The sequence below is a fragment of the Diaphorina citri genome, unplaced genomic scaffold (assembly GCF_000475195.1).
Source record: "Diaphorina citri unplaced genomic scaffold, Diaci psyllid genome assembly version 1.1 scaffold3811, whole genome shotgun sequence".
NCBI lineage: Eukaryota > Metazoa > Arthropoda > Insecta > Hemiptera > Psyllidae > Diaphorina > Diaphorina citri.
In genome coordinates this window covers 3,710-16,392 of record NW_007381211.1, presented here as the reverse complement: position 1 = coordinate 16,392, position 12,683 = coordinate 3,710, and the positions used below count along the sequence as shown (strand labels likewise).

Sequence of the window (12,683 nt, the reverse complement as noted above, 5' to 3'; positions counted from 1 at the left end):
CACGGGATCTCATCCAGTTTGATCCCGATGAAGAAGACTTTGACCTGGAAATCCCTGACAATCTGGACGATATCGAGCAATTCCTGCGCGATCTGCAACGCTCCCAGGAACAGGAAATGGCGTTCCTATTGAGGAAGCAACAGGAAGAACAACTTTGGCTGAAGCAGAAGCAGCAGCGACTGAAGGAATCTGTGCTGAGCGTATCCTCGAAATCATCAAGTCAACAGTCATCACTGAATTGTAGTGAGATGAGTAGTGTGTGTGATATCACCAGTCATGCTGCACAGCACTATCCTTTGTCTTTAAAACACGATAGGAGAGATTCGAAAGAAGCTGATTCACAGCACGAGGAGTATTCGCCAGTAGTCTCTAAAGCACAGTATCAAAATCCTACGGAGGATAGGAGAGATTCGAAAGAAGCTGATTCACAGCACGAGGAGTATTCGCCGGTAATCTCTAAAGCACAGTATCAAAATCCTATGGATCACGTGACAAATGAAAATGATCTCAACCTAGCCAACGTGAGTGCAGCGGTCAGAGAGATTAAATCAAACGAGATTACCGAAGCAAGTGCTGTCTCAGACGTGAATGTCCGTGTGAAAATGGTACCTAACAAATCCATTGATAGTAACAAGTCAACGCCTTCACAACATTATGATTCTTGTGAGGAGTGGTTTACACCCGAAGCAGACAAGCTTTCTCCGATGTCTGACGATATGAGGCGAATCAGGAATGATAGCGAAGAAGATAGAGAACTCCAGAGTAACCAGACAATCACTGAAGAGCCAAGACGAGATAAACCGAGCGTGCTTCCCATATCTCAAGTAAAACTGAATGCTAACAATGCATACCATGACAGCAACCAGCATCATGGTACATACACATCTGTGTCAGAGGGTGTGCTGTGTAAGTCACCCATCCCTCAATATAACCCACCTACCTCTCAGTACAACGCAATACAGTGGAGTCACAATAGTCTAGAAACTAACACACCACTTGATAATGAAATACCAAGGACATACGGTGAATGGAATACACATGAGCAAGAGTACATGCACACCTTGGTATCCAACAATAAGGAACGTAACGATATGCTAGGACACCTAGGCGCTGAGAATGAACACAGAGCCCCTCACAAGGTGCATCACAGGGGAGATAGAACAGTGGGGGTTCTGAGAGACATTCTCAACATGACGCAACATTCAGAGGATGTTGATCAAACGCAAGGACGAAGAGCCTGGCAGGCAAATCAGATTGACCAAACCAAACCGAATCTGGACCAATCAAACAGAGGTTTACCATCCCTACTACCGAGTGTGGACCAATCAAACCGGGGGTTACCATCCTTACCACATGGTAAGGTGACGAGAGACATGGATCAAATAGAAACCTCGGTGACGCCTTTCAGCGAAGACCACGAGAAATCAGTCTCAGTAGATATGGACAAAGACCACGAGGTTTTGAAAACAGTCTCAGAAGACAAACCCCCTGACCAAACCCGACTAGCGTTACTATGGCAACAGTGGATGGACGAAGTACAAGCGAGCAAGATGGCCGAAACCAATCCAAACCAACTAGACACGCTAAGTCAAACATCAAACCATCAGCTAGATACGCTAAGTCAATCGGTATCACAAGCCTCGGAGTTGGACGTCCCGTCAGGAGCGTTTGAATTCTCACCTCAGACACAAGCCAAGCTTGTCGACATTCTCGGCAAAGATTGGTCTGACATTGTCATCCAGGAAACAAGGGATCGCGAAGTTAAACTACCCGAAGTGACGTCACAACAGCCTGATGGATCATCTCTCTCGTCTTCCATGACAGAATTGACAGATTACGTTCCAAGGGAGCTCATTCAGTCTTCTAATGGGCTGAAATCTACGCTAAACCCCGTACAAGCAATTTCAGAATCCATGACACCTGTTCAGGCATTGTCAGATTACGTACAGGCAATGTCGTTGGGGGAACACGCCAACCAACCGTTGGTAGACGTTTCAATCCGGCAGAACACGCTGAACTCAAATAATGCAACCTCAGAAAGTCCATCCTCTGATATCCCAGACCCAAACCATGCGGAGACTTCACCAAATTCTTCGGCCCCTATGTCCCTAGAGTCGGTTAAGCAGAAGTATCTCCTAACACCGAACGTAAAGCGAACGCCAGGGCTGCATGAGTTTGAAACGAACGTGGTGAGCAGACTGCACCGGGAGGCTAACTTGAGACCCAAAACCATCATCAAAGCTTCGTACTCGGAAAGAGAACAGGTGAGCCCTTTGAATAATATATGTTAAAAACTTCCACTCCACCAGGAATCGAACCCGAGACCTCCGGTGTGTTACTCACTCGACCACAAATATTGCTTCAAGATAGAAACTAGCTATGCCAGCCTAGTTAGCTTGGTTGGTAGCGCTAGGCCGCGGTTTCGATTCCCGCCCGGGCGCATTTTATCCTGAACGGATAAGGTTCGTTCTCGGAATGGCTGGATTTTTCCTATCCTGTTTTCCTTCTCTCTTCGATTTCGGGACAATAAGACCTTAACAGTTACAGTTCCCTCTATCAAACCTCTAAAAAAAGCCTACGATGTTCTGTTCTAAACCATTTGACGTGTTATGTTCGCAGGCGGCTGCGCTTACACTAACAGCAGCGGCGCGGGGCTTTCTCGTGCGTCGTCTATTGAGATCTCAACGCGTGCAACACATCAAGGCTACGATACAGGATACTCTCCAGTGTGCAATGTCCTTGCAGTCAGATCCTGCTAGTCTGAGCAGCATGGATTTGGATCTGCACACCAGACTCATACAACAGGTGAGTTGAATTGATCGAACGAATTGAGTTTTCTTATTTTTTGGGCTTTATTTTAAAAGAAGAGATGAGAGCTACTTACGTAGGGAGAAGACTGAAAAGTGAAAAGAGTTGAAAGAATGGAAGCAAGGGGGAGAGAAACGCGAGAAAGTCCGAAGAAAAGGTGGAAAGATTGTGTGAATCAAGACTTGAGAGAGAAAAAAACTTAGCTGGACATGAGGTACAAAATAGGGCTGTCTGGAAGAGACAAGCAACGCCGACCCTACTTCAATAGGAAAGCTATTTTTTGGGGACAGTCTTGGTCCCAATGTTGTCATGAATTTTAATAAAAATTTTCGTTTCAGCTTACCGCTGCCTGTTACGAGCTATACGATACGTTCTTCTCGCTGAGTACCCGTGAGAAGTTAGCCATCATATCTCAGGACCGGGAACGACTGCGAAATCTCAAGCTAGCCGCCCTGTTGAAGGAGAAACGACCTTCCCTACCTTCGATACCGGCCCTGACCAGAACGAGACGGTCCCAGAAAACCATGTCCGAGTAAGTGGTCGTCCGTCCAATCTGGAGGTCGCCGGTTCGAGTCCCGACGGCAGGAGAAATATTCCAAAACAAAGAACTAAATAGTAAACAAGTGTAGGGGTTTTACTACCAACTCAAAAAGAAGCCAGTTGAATGGACTTTTTTTTACAAATCTGATGAAAATGGCATCTGATGAAAATGAGTAAAATTACATCGGTTGAAAGCGGCAACAGATTTTTTTTTTTTTTAACTTTTCAAGGACAAAACACAGGTTCATTGAAATAGCACAAACAATGGAACAATAATATTAAGCAGAAAAGAAACATCCAGAAGAGGAATTATTGGCTTATGGCAGGTTCTTTTCTGCTTAGTCCTGTCCAATTTACCAGACATTAAAGGCAATAATGATACTTGTGATTCTTAAGTAAATACGCGAGGTTCCGAGTTTTCCCTAATTTTTTTACCTGTTTTCTCTTAATTTTTTGTTTAATTTTTTTAAGTCCCGACCGCAGGAGAAATATTCCAAAACAAAGAACTAAATAGTAAACAAGTGTAGGGGTTTTACTACCAACTCAATAAGAAGCCAGTTAAATGGACTTTTTTTTAAAAAAAAATATTATAGGTAAAATGGCATCTGTTGAAAATAGGTAAAATGACATCGGTTGAAAGCGGCAACAGATTTTTTTTTAACTTTTCAAGGACAAAACACAGGTTCATTGAAATAGCACAAACAATGGAACAATAATATTAAGCAGAAAAAAAAACATCCAGAAGGGAATTATTGGCTTATGGCAGGTTCTTTTCTGCTTAGTCCTGTCCAATTTACCAGACATTAAAGGCAATAATAATACTTGTGATTCTTAATTAAATACGCGAGGTTCCGAGTTTTCCCTAATTTTTTTACCTGTTTTCTCTTGTTCCCCCTCTAGACCCAAGAGCAACAACGCTCTACACAGAGTGCAGAGACTGCGGGAGAGAAAACTTTTCCTCGCTCGCCTAATATTTGAGTTTTGTTTATGTTTTTAGTTTGATAACTAAGTAGCTCATAGGGAGCACGCAGCGCGACCGTATTTTTTATTATTTTCTACAAGTTCGGCCATGCCTTTTCTACAAGTTTGGCCATGCCTCGGGATAAACTAGCGGGATTCCGGAGCGAAGCGACGGAATTCAGCTAGTTTATATATATTTGCTCTGTAACCACACTAAAGAGAGTGTATAATCTCAGGTTTGATTGGTAGAGAGGTAGAGCCAATAATTTCGCCCTTTGTTTGTAATTATAGTATTTTGTACATGATTTCAACAAATAAAGAGTTAAATAATAATAATAATTTAATAATAACCTCCGTGGTCAAGGGGTATCACACGCCGGATGCCCTGTGTTCGATTCCTGGTGGGGTTGAACTTTTTTCTGCTCTATGCTTTGAGTCCGGGGTGTACTCAGCCTTGTGAGGACAAGCGAGAAGAAGAAGAAAAGATGAAAAAGGAAAAGGCTAAGAAAAAGATTTTTTTATATATAACGTCATCGCCTACGGGAGCGTATGCCGTGACGTCAAAGTTCACGATTTACCGGCATTTTTTTAATCGATTTATCTCGAGATCTAGAACTCGTAGAAGAAAAAGAAAAAGCCCGTTGGTCCTCATTTTTCCTGCTCTATGACTTTGCAATATCACCCAAATAAGCGCAACTGATCTATTAGTTTGGTCAATATTGAACTATTGACACGTCTATACAGGTACCTAATACCTATTATATGAAGGTATATAGTGAGGTCTTTGTCTTATCGTTTCGAAATTGAAGAGAGAAGAATGACAGGAGAGGAGGATAGCCAGCTGTTCCGAGAACGAATTTTTCCTTCTGAGAAAAATTTGCCCAGGGTGGGAATCGAACCCACGACCTAGGAGGTGCAGAGTGCTAGTACAACGCGCTAACGGCTGGCCCTTACGACGATACAGAGTGTAAATAATATGTACCTACTACCTACCTAATACTACCGAAGACCTGAGTAAACAGTGTAAACAATGGGTGCATTTTACTAAACTTTAATTGGAGATTTTCCGCATTCCGCCGCCTAGGCTGGCTCTTACGACGATACAGAGTACAGAGTGTAAATAATAAATGTACCTACCAAAACTACCTAAGACCTGAGTAAACAGTGTAAACAATGGGTGCATTTTCTAAACTTTAATTGGAGATTTGACGGTCGAAATCGTCCATTACCACACTTTTTCCCATGTAAAAAAAAAATCTTAAAACTTAGATTACATCTTCGGTTAAAGTTTGGTGATACGCACTATGAAGTACCTATGTTTGTTAGAGGACGACAATAAAAATCCCATGTAATTTCACTCGTCCTCGGGGTATTTTTTTTAATGGTGGGATTTATAGCAAAATTCCCACAAAAAACTCGTCCTCAATCCTCAACACTCCCCCTTGTGTTAGATTTTACTCATTTTACTCTGTGAGAAAAAAAAAAATAGAAGAAAGAAGATTCCATTCCACAAAAAAAACTTCAAGCTCTTCAAAGCCGAAATCTGATTTTCTTCATTTTCTCGTTCTCTGCTCTGCTGAAGTCTGACCTGACTTCAAGTGCTCCTCGCTGAAGTAGGTAATCAACCCATCAATGATCATCACTACTTCTGCATCTGCATCAAAATCAAGTAAGTGTATCCCCTTAATGAAGTCAGTATACTCCAAAAGATGAGAAATCCTTTTGGTTTCTGTAGGGAAAACACTGGTATGCACTCTAATCCATGAGGTAGTTGGGCACAGATCCTTACCTACTCAGTACTAATGATTCACCATTAATTTGTGAGTAGCCAGCCTAGTTACCTTGGAGGGTACAGCGTCTGCCTTGTACTTAAGTGCTACTTAGTTCATGGGTTTGATTCCCACCTGGGGTGGATTTTATCCTGAATGAGTTCTTGATTTTATAATATAAGATGGATAAGGCTTGGTCTCAGAATGGCTGGTTTTCTCCTATCCTGTCTTCCTTCTTTCTGATTTTGGGATGATAAAACCTTAGCAGTTACAGTTAGAGATGTATACGAGTAAGTATTTTACTTGTAAAGTACCGGTAAATACCGGTTCTAATTTGGATGTAATCAATTACTAAAAAAAAAGTAATTGCTTCATTGCAGGTCACTCGATGAGTACAAGTCTACAGTCTAGTCTACTCTACAAGGTACAAACCAAATACAAATACAACTAAACAATATGATTACATTAGGGAGAGGGAAAGGGGAAGTCCAGTACACAGCAGACTCATACGATAATTTTTGTTCATAAATATAGGTGTGAGCAACGAGCCTAGTTGGCTTGGAGGGTCGCGCGTTTACCTTGTAAGCGCCAGGTCCCGAGTTCGATTCCCGCGGACTTTATCGTGAACATATGAGGTTCCTTCTTTGAACGACTGGCTTTCTGTTATCCTGTCTTCCATCTTCGCTTTTTGGCCGATAAGAACTCGATTACAAGTTCCCTCGGTCAAAGCTAATTATTCAGCTCAACTCCATACACAAAAAGCCCAATCTGAGGCTTAGGTGGGCTAGACAGCCCTAAAGGATGGGTTACACTTCTACAAATCCCTCGGTCAAACCTCTTTAAAAATGTGCGCGCTTCAATATATTCACGTGTTGCTAATGATCTCGTCGATATTGAGATGGGAAATAAATCGCAGCCTCATCTGAAGAGCAGGACGCAACTTCCGAATGATCCCTTCCACTTCACTCTTCATTAGATCACCTGAAAATACCCAACAGAAGTGAATTTCAAGCATAATTTCACTAAGTAACTTACTGACAAAAAAGATAGGGAAAAGACTGCCGTGCTGACCGAGTCTCTGCTTAGAGATCGATCAGCAAGATCAGCAGATTTAACTGCTGTCACTTATATATATGTATATATTAAATAAAAACTTGACAACTTACCGTAAAGGTGCTCCCATCCGGAAACAGAATGTAGCGTTTCTTTCTGGACAACACGGTCGAATTTTCCTTCAAGCCTCCTCCAAGATGGGTCCAACCGTTGCTTCCGTTCACACGCAACAACTCATCGCTTAATGCGGTGGTTTTCCGGACGGAACTTACGTTTTGACTGAAATTCAGATCGGTTTGAAACGAAATCGTTTTTTCCAGCGAGAATGGCGTGTCTTGAGATTCTGGTGCGCTGACGATACTGTACAGTTTTAGGGAAGTTAAAAGCCCGCATGCCGTGATTAGAAAAACGCGATACTTTTTCATGAGACCGGTAGGAAAAAAAGCGCGATGGTTTAATTTACTGTGTTTTAATGACTTGGTGCTGCTCCCTCGTCCTTATTAATAACATAGTTAGGTACAGGTACCTATGTAGAATAGATGTCGTGATGTTTTTTAACGCCACAAAAAAAGTAACTAGAAGGAATCGGATAAGAAGAAAGTACCACAAGGTAGGTACCTACTTGGTTAGGATTGGTACCTATCTATCTATAGTGTGAGGTGTGAGAGCTTGATGTCCTAATTAGTTTGGTCAACATTGAACTATTGACACGTCTATACAGGTACCTACCTATTATTATAATATATATGAAGGTACTAATTAAAGAAGGGGTAACTTCGGTAGGTACCCAGAATATTTTAGAATAGGCCAGTTTAGTCCATTTCTCTCCCCCCGGGAGCAAATTTCTGATCCCCTATTCTACAGAGGGGGAGTAAAAAAAGGTTTTGTCTGGGTTTTATTTTTTATTTTATTGTTACCTACGTAAATATTATTATTTTTTATTATCATTAGATTATTACCTATTAACTTTACCTCAGAAGTATATGTAGGAATGTAGGTAATAGTAGGTAAGTAGAAGATAATATTGATGATGGAGACCACGTTCCCCTGCTCCCCAAATTTGAGCACCCCTGAATTTACCAGCCTAAGTTAATGCTAGCTTCTCCTAGTCGTGCGCGTTAAATAACAATCAAAAGGAGGCCTATTTTTATTTTTAATCCACCAATCAGTACCTCCAGGTTGAAAGTCAGTGCTCTTGACCACTCCGCCACAGAGGTGGGCTTTACTTAATGTAATAGAAAGTAAAAATATGTGATTGACAAATAAATCGCAGCCTCATCTGAAGAGCAGGACGCAACTTCCGAATGATCCCTTCCACTTCACTCTTCATTAGATCACCTGAAAATACACAACAGAAGTGAATTTCAAGCATAATTTCACCAAGTCACTTACTGGCAAAAAAAACGTAGGCACTACGTACAGGTCATGGGCTAAAAACCACTTTCTTGGAATTAGGGTACCCTAAAACGGATATTTCCAACCTTTCCCAATTTTGAAAATTTATACTACGTACAGGTCATGGGCTAAAAACCACTTTCTTGGAATTAGGGGACCCTAAAACGGATATTTCCAACCTTTTCCCAATTTTGAACATTTAGACCGTTTACGATACTTTATCATTAGATCATTACATAGTACCTACTCGTTTAGCTTCGCTTTACCGCTTTCGCATTACTTAAAGTTATTCTTTTACAGCCATGCCTATATAAGAACGAAAAAGTTCGGACAAACTTTTCGCCCTGGCTAATATTAAATAAAATAGGTAGGTACATAAATACTGATTTTCTTTACCCAAGATCGAAAAAATCCCGGAGGGACGGGCCCCGCTTGTTTCTGGAAAAAATAAAACTAAACATAAATTACATAGATAACTTTCTTCTCTTCGTCTAGTACCATGTCCATTACTGAACGTTGGTAATCAAATTGGCTAATCTTATTGGTCTGCTTTAAGCATTATAAATAATAAGTCATTTTAAACCACTGGTATCAAGGAAATAACATTACACTCCTTCATCATTAACAAAACAGTCGGGATGCGGATAAATCAACAATCCCAAAAAAAGACTAAAAAGATGAGAGATGAGACCAAAAAGTCCCTCTACCCCAGCAGTCTACACAAGGTCTCGTGTATTTTATGGGTTTAACAGTACAATACATAAGGTTTACATCAGAGGACCTTGCTTGATTATGATAATAATAATAATAATAAAAAGCCTAGTGTGATACCCACTCGGCCACGGAGGTCACACTAGTATTCTCACCTTCTGGTGCGAATTTTTCCGGATAGTTCTGGTGGAAGGCGAGATGTTTCTCGTGCCAGTCGGATTGTTTCCAGTGTTCTGGCGAGTTTCCTGGCCGGGATTCGAACCCAGTACCTCCAGGTTGAAAGTCAGTGCTCTTGACCACTCCGCCACAGAGGTGGGCTTTACTTAATGTAAACGAAAGTAAAAATGTGTGATTTAACGGCCGCTTTGAATAGGAGAAGTTGAATGATGAAGAAGCAAACCTGAAACACGAAGGAATTGAGAGAATGAAAAATTTGGGCGAAAAACATCCTTCTTCCTCTTCGCCTTTGCCTATTTAAATGGGGTTGGGTGTAAAATATTGATTCCGGAGGAAAAAAAAACTACAGCTTTCTTTACAAAATTGTTTTATGAGGGACCGCCTTTGAATAATAATATTTTTTATTAATAGTGTTTAATAAAGATTCATCAGACCGTGAAGGCACGTGTGTTCCATTAACGATGGTGATGTCTCAGATCTGATCCTCGGGGTCAGAGACCTTCGCAAAACCTTCATACCTATTTAAGTACCTACTCGTGTTCAGTATACCTACATAAGACATAAGTAGGTACCTAGAATTAATATGGGATGCTATACACTGCCCCAACAAAGCGTGGCATTACTTCAAGGTAGTACCTACCATCTATTAAGTACCTACTTGTCCCGCTAGGGGACGTTAAATAGAGAGTAGACTAGTGTCTAGCTGTGGGACTATAAACAGGGAGGAGAACAGAGTTTAGTGTAGACTGTAAAATATTTGGCTAATTTGCCTATTGTCAATATGCCTGAATATTTTTTCTGTATTTAAAGTACTTTATATTTGGTCTAGGCTATAGAAATATACATATTGTATTTCATATGCTCTGTCTTTCACTCATGGCCACAAGGTTAATAATATTGCTACTATTGACTGTTTTCAGGCTTTGGACAAGATCCGGTATGAATCCCTCACGGATCCATCTCGTTTGGAATCAGAGAAGAATCTTCACATCAAGATAATTCCCAACAAGGAAGAGAAAACTTTGACCATTATTGACTCTGGTATTGGCATGACCAAGGCTTCATTCCCAACAAGGAAGAGAAAACTTTGACCATCATTGACTCTGGTATTGGCATGACCAAGGCAGATCTTGTTAACAACCTTGGTACTACTGCCAAGTCTGGAACCAAAGCTTCCATGGAGGCTCTACAAGCTGGTGCTGACATCTCTATGATTGGTCAGTTTGGTGTCGGGTTCTACTCTGCATATATGGTTGCTGACAAAGTGACAGTGACATCCAAGCACAATGATAATGAGCAATACATCTGGGAGTCTTCAGCTGGAGGATCCTTCACTATTAAACCCGACAACTCTCAACCTCTTGGCAGAGGGACTAAGATTGTACTCCACATGAAGGAAGACCAGGCAGAATATATTGAAGAGAAGAAAATCAAGGAGATTGTGAAGAAACATTCCCAGTTCATCGGTTATCCCATCAAGCTCCTGGTAGAGAAGGAAAGAGAAAAAGAACTGAGTGAGGATGAGGAGGAAGAGAAGAAGGAAGAAGAGAAAGAGGAAGACAAAACTCCTAAACTAGAAGATGAAGGTGAAGATGCAGATTGTCCTGCATGATGCCACAGGGAGTGTGTCAGGGCCAGCGTGTACGCATACTGGTTGCCTAGCAACGTGTTGTGCGTACGGTTGAAGTTACACAGGGCGAAGATGTCGCAGTTGGTCGTGCCTTGGACCAGGGCTGGCGAGGAAATGACTCGGATGAGACGGTCTTGGAACATCTAGCTGTCAAACATTTCTCTGTTGAAGGACAACTTGAATTCAAAGCACTCCTGTTTACACCCAAGCGAGCACCATTTGATCTCTTTGAAACCAAAAAGAAGAAGAACAACATCAAGTTATACGAGGGACGTGTGTTCATCATGGATAACTGTGAAGATCCGATTCCAGAGTATCTGAACTTTATCTGTGGTGTTGTGGATAGTGAAGATCTATCTCTGAACATCTCAAGAGAAATGTTACAGCAGAACAAAATCCTCAAGGTGATCCGCAAGAATCTGGTGAAGAAATGTTTGGAACTGTTTGAAGAACTTTCAGAAGATTCTGAGAACTACAAGAAATTCTACGAACAATTCTCCAAGAACTTGAAGCTTGGTATTCATGAGGATAGTCAAAACAGAAAGAAGCTGTCAGACCTCCTGAGATACCAAACCTCTGCCAGTGGGGATGAAGTGGCCTCGTTGAAAGACTATGTGGCTCGGATGAAGGAAAATCAGAAGCAGATCTATTACATTACCGGAGAGACAAAGGATCAAGTGGCCAACTCTTCGTTTGTTGAGAGAGTGAAGAAGCGAGGCTTTGAGGTGATCTACATGACAGAACCCATTGATGAGTATGTTGTACAACAGTTGAAAGATTACGATGGTAAAACCCTGGTGTCTGTGACCAAGGAAGGCTTGGAGCTTCCTGAGGATGAAGAGGAGAAGAAGAAGAGAGAGGAGGACAAGGTGAAGTTTGAGAACCTGTGCAAGGTGATGAAGGATATCCTGGACAAGAAGGTGGAGAAGGTGATTGTGTCAAACCGTCTGGTAGACTCTCCCTGCTGTATTGTCACCTCTCAGTATGGCTGGACTGCTAACATGGAGCGTATCATGAAGGCACAAGCACTCAGAGACACGTCTACCATGGGCTACATGGCCGCTAAGAAACATCTCGAGATCAATCCCGACCATTCCATTGTGGAGACATTGCGACAGAAAGCAGATGCTGATAAGAACGATAAGGCTGTCAAGGATCTAGTCAATCTTCTCTTTGAAACCTCTCTCCTGTCATCTGGATTCACTCTGGAAGAACCCCAAGTCCATGCTGCTCGTATACATCGCATGATAAAGCTAGGTCTGGGTATAGAGGATGAGGATGAAGTAGCTACTGGTGATGATGTCAAGGCGGGAGATATTCCTGTGGCTGAAGGAGAAGCTGAGGATGCTTCTAGGATGGAAGAAGTGGATTAAACCCCTCTCCCTCTTCCCTTAACTTTTCCTTTCTTTTTGTATGTTTAATTCTTTGTACTTTTAGACAGATATGTTTAATATTGAACTCTACTCTAATTTTTACATCCAAATTAACTTTTTATGCTCCAAGTAACTCTAGCAAGAGAAACTATTATTTTTAAGGAAAATATTGATAAGTCCTTTGCCAAACTCTTTTCTTAACCTAAGTTGCCTCCCTTAATTTTTTTTTAGACTTTTAGACTGATCTCATTATTTTGATTTTTTTTT

General features: G+C 41.5%; 1 protein-coding gene and 1 pseudogene across 1 annotated transcript; both read left to right on the top strand.

Annotated features, from left to right (window-relative positions):
* Nucleotides 1-116: 116 nt before the first annotated feature.
* On the top strand, nt 117-4,357 carry LOC103520590. The gene is made up of 5 exons (XM_008485690.1): nt 117-2,264; nt 2,620-2,805; nt 3,147-3,340; nt 4,249-4,276; nt 4,346-4,357. Exons 1-5 carry the CDS (start codon nt 117-119, stop codon nt 4,355-4,357), a joined length of 2,568 nt encoding a protein of 855 aa, XP_008483912.1.
* A 6,123-nt stretch (nt 4,358-10,480) lies between these two features.
* LOC103520589 overlaps nt 10,481-12,683 on the top strand; it is a 4,532-nt pseudogene continuing 2,329 nt past the window's right edge.

What these genes read in the sequence shown, in the direction of transcription:
- LOC103520590 (XM_008485690.1), top strand. Translation starts at nt 117, where the DNA reads ATGGCGTTCCTATTGAGGAAGCAACAGGAAGAACAACTTTGGCTGAAG. An exon ending in CGTACTCGGAAAGAGAACAG is followed by an intron (nt 2,265 to 2,619) that starts GTGAGCCCTTTG and finishes TTATGTTCGCAG; the next exon opens with GCGGCTGCGCTTACACTAAC. An exon ending in ACACCAGACTCATACAACAG is followed by an intron (nt 2,806 to 3,146) that starts GTGAGTTGAATT and finishes TTTTCGTTTCAG; the next exon opens with CTTACCGCTGCCTGTTACGA.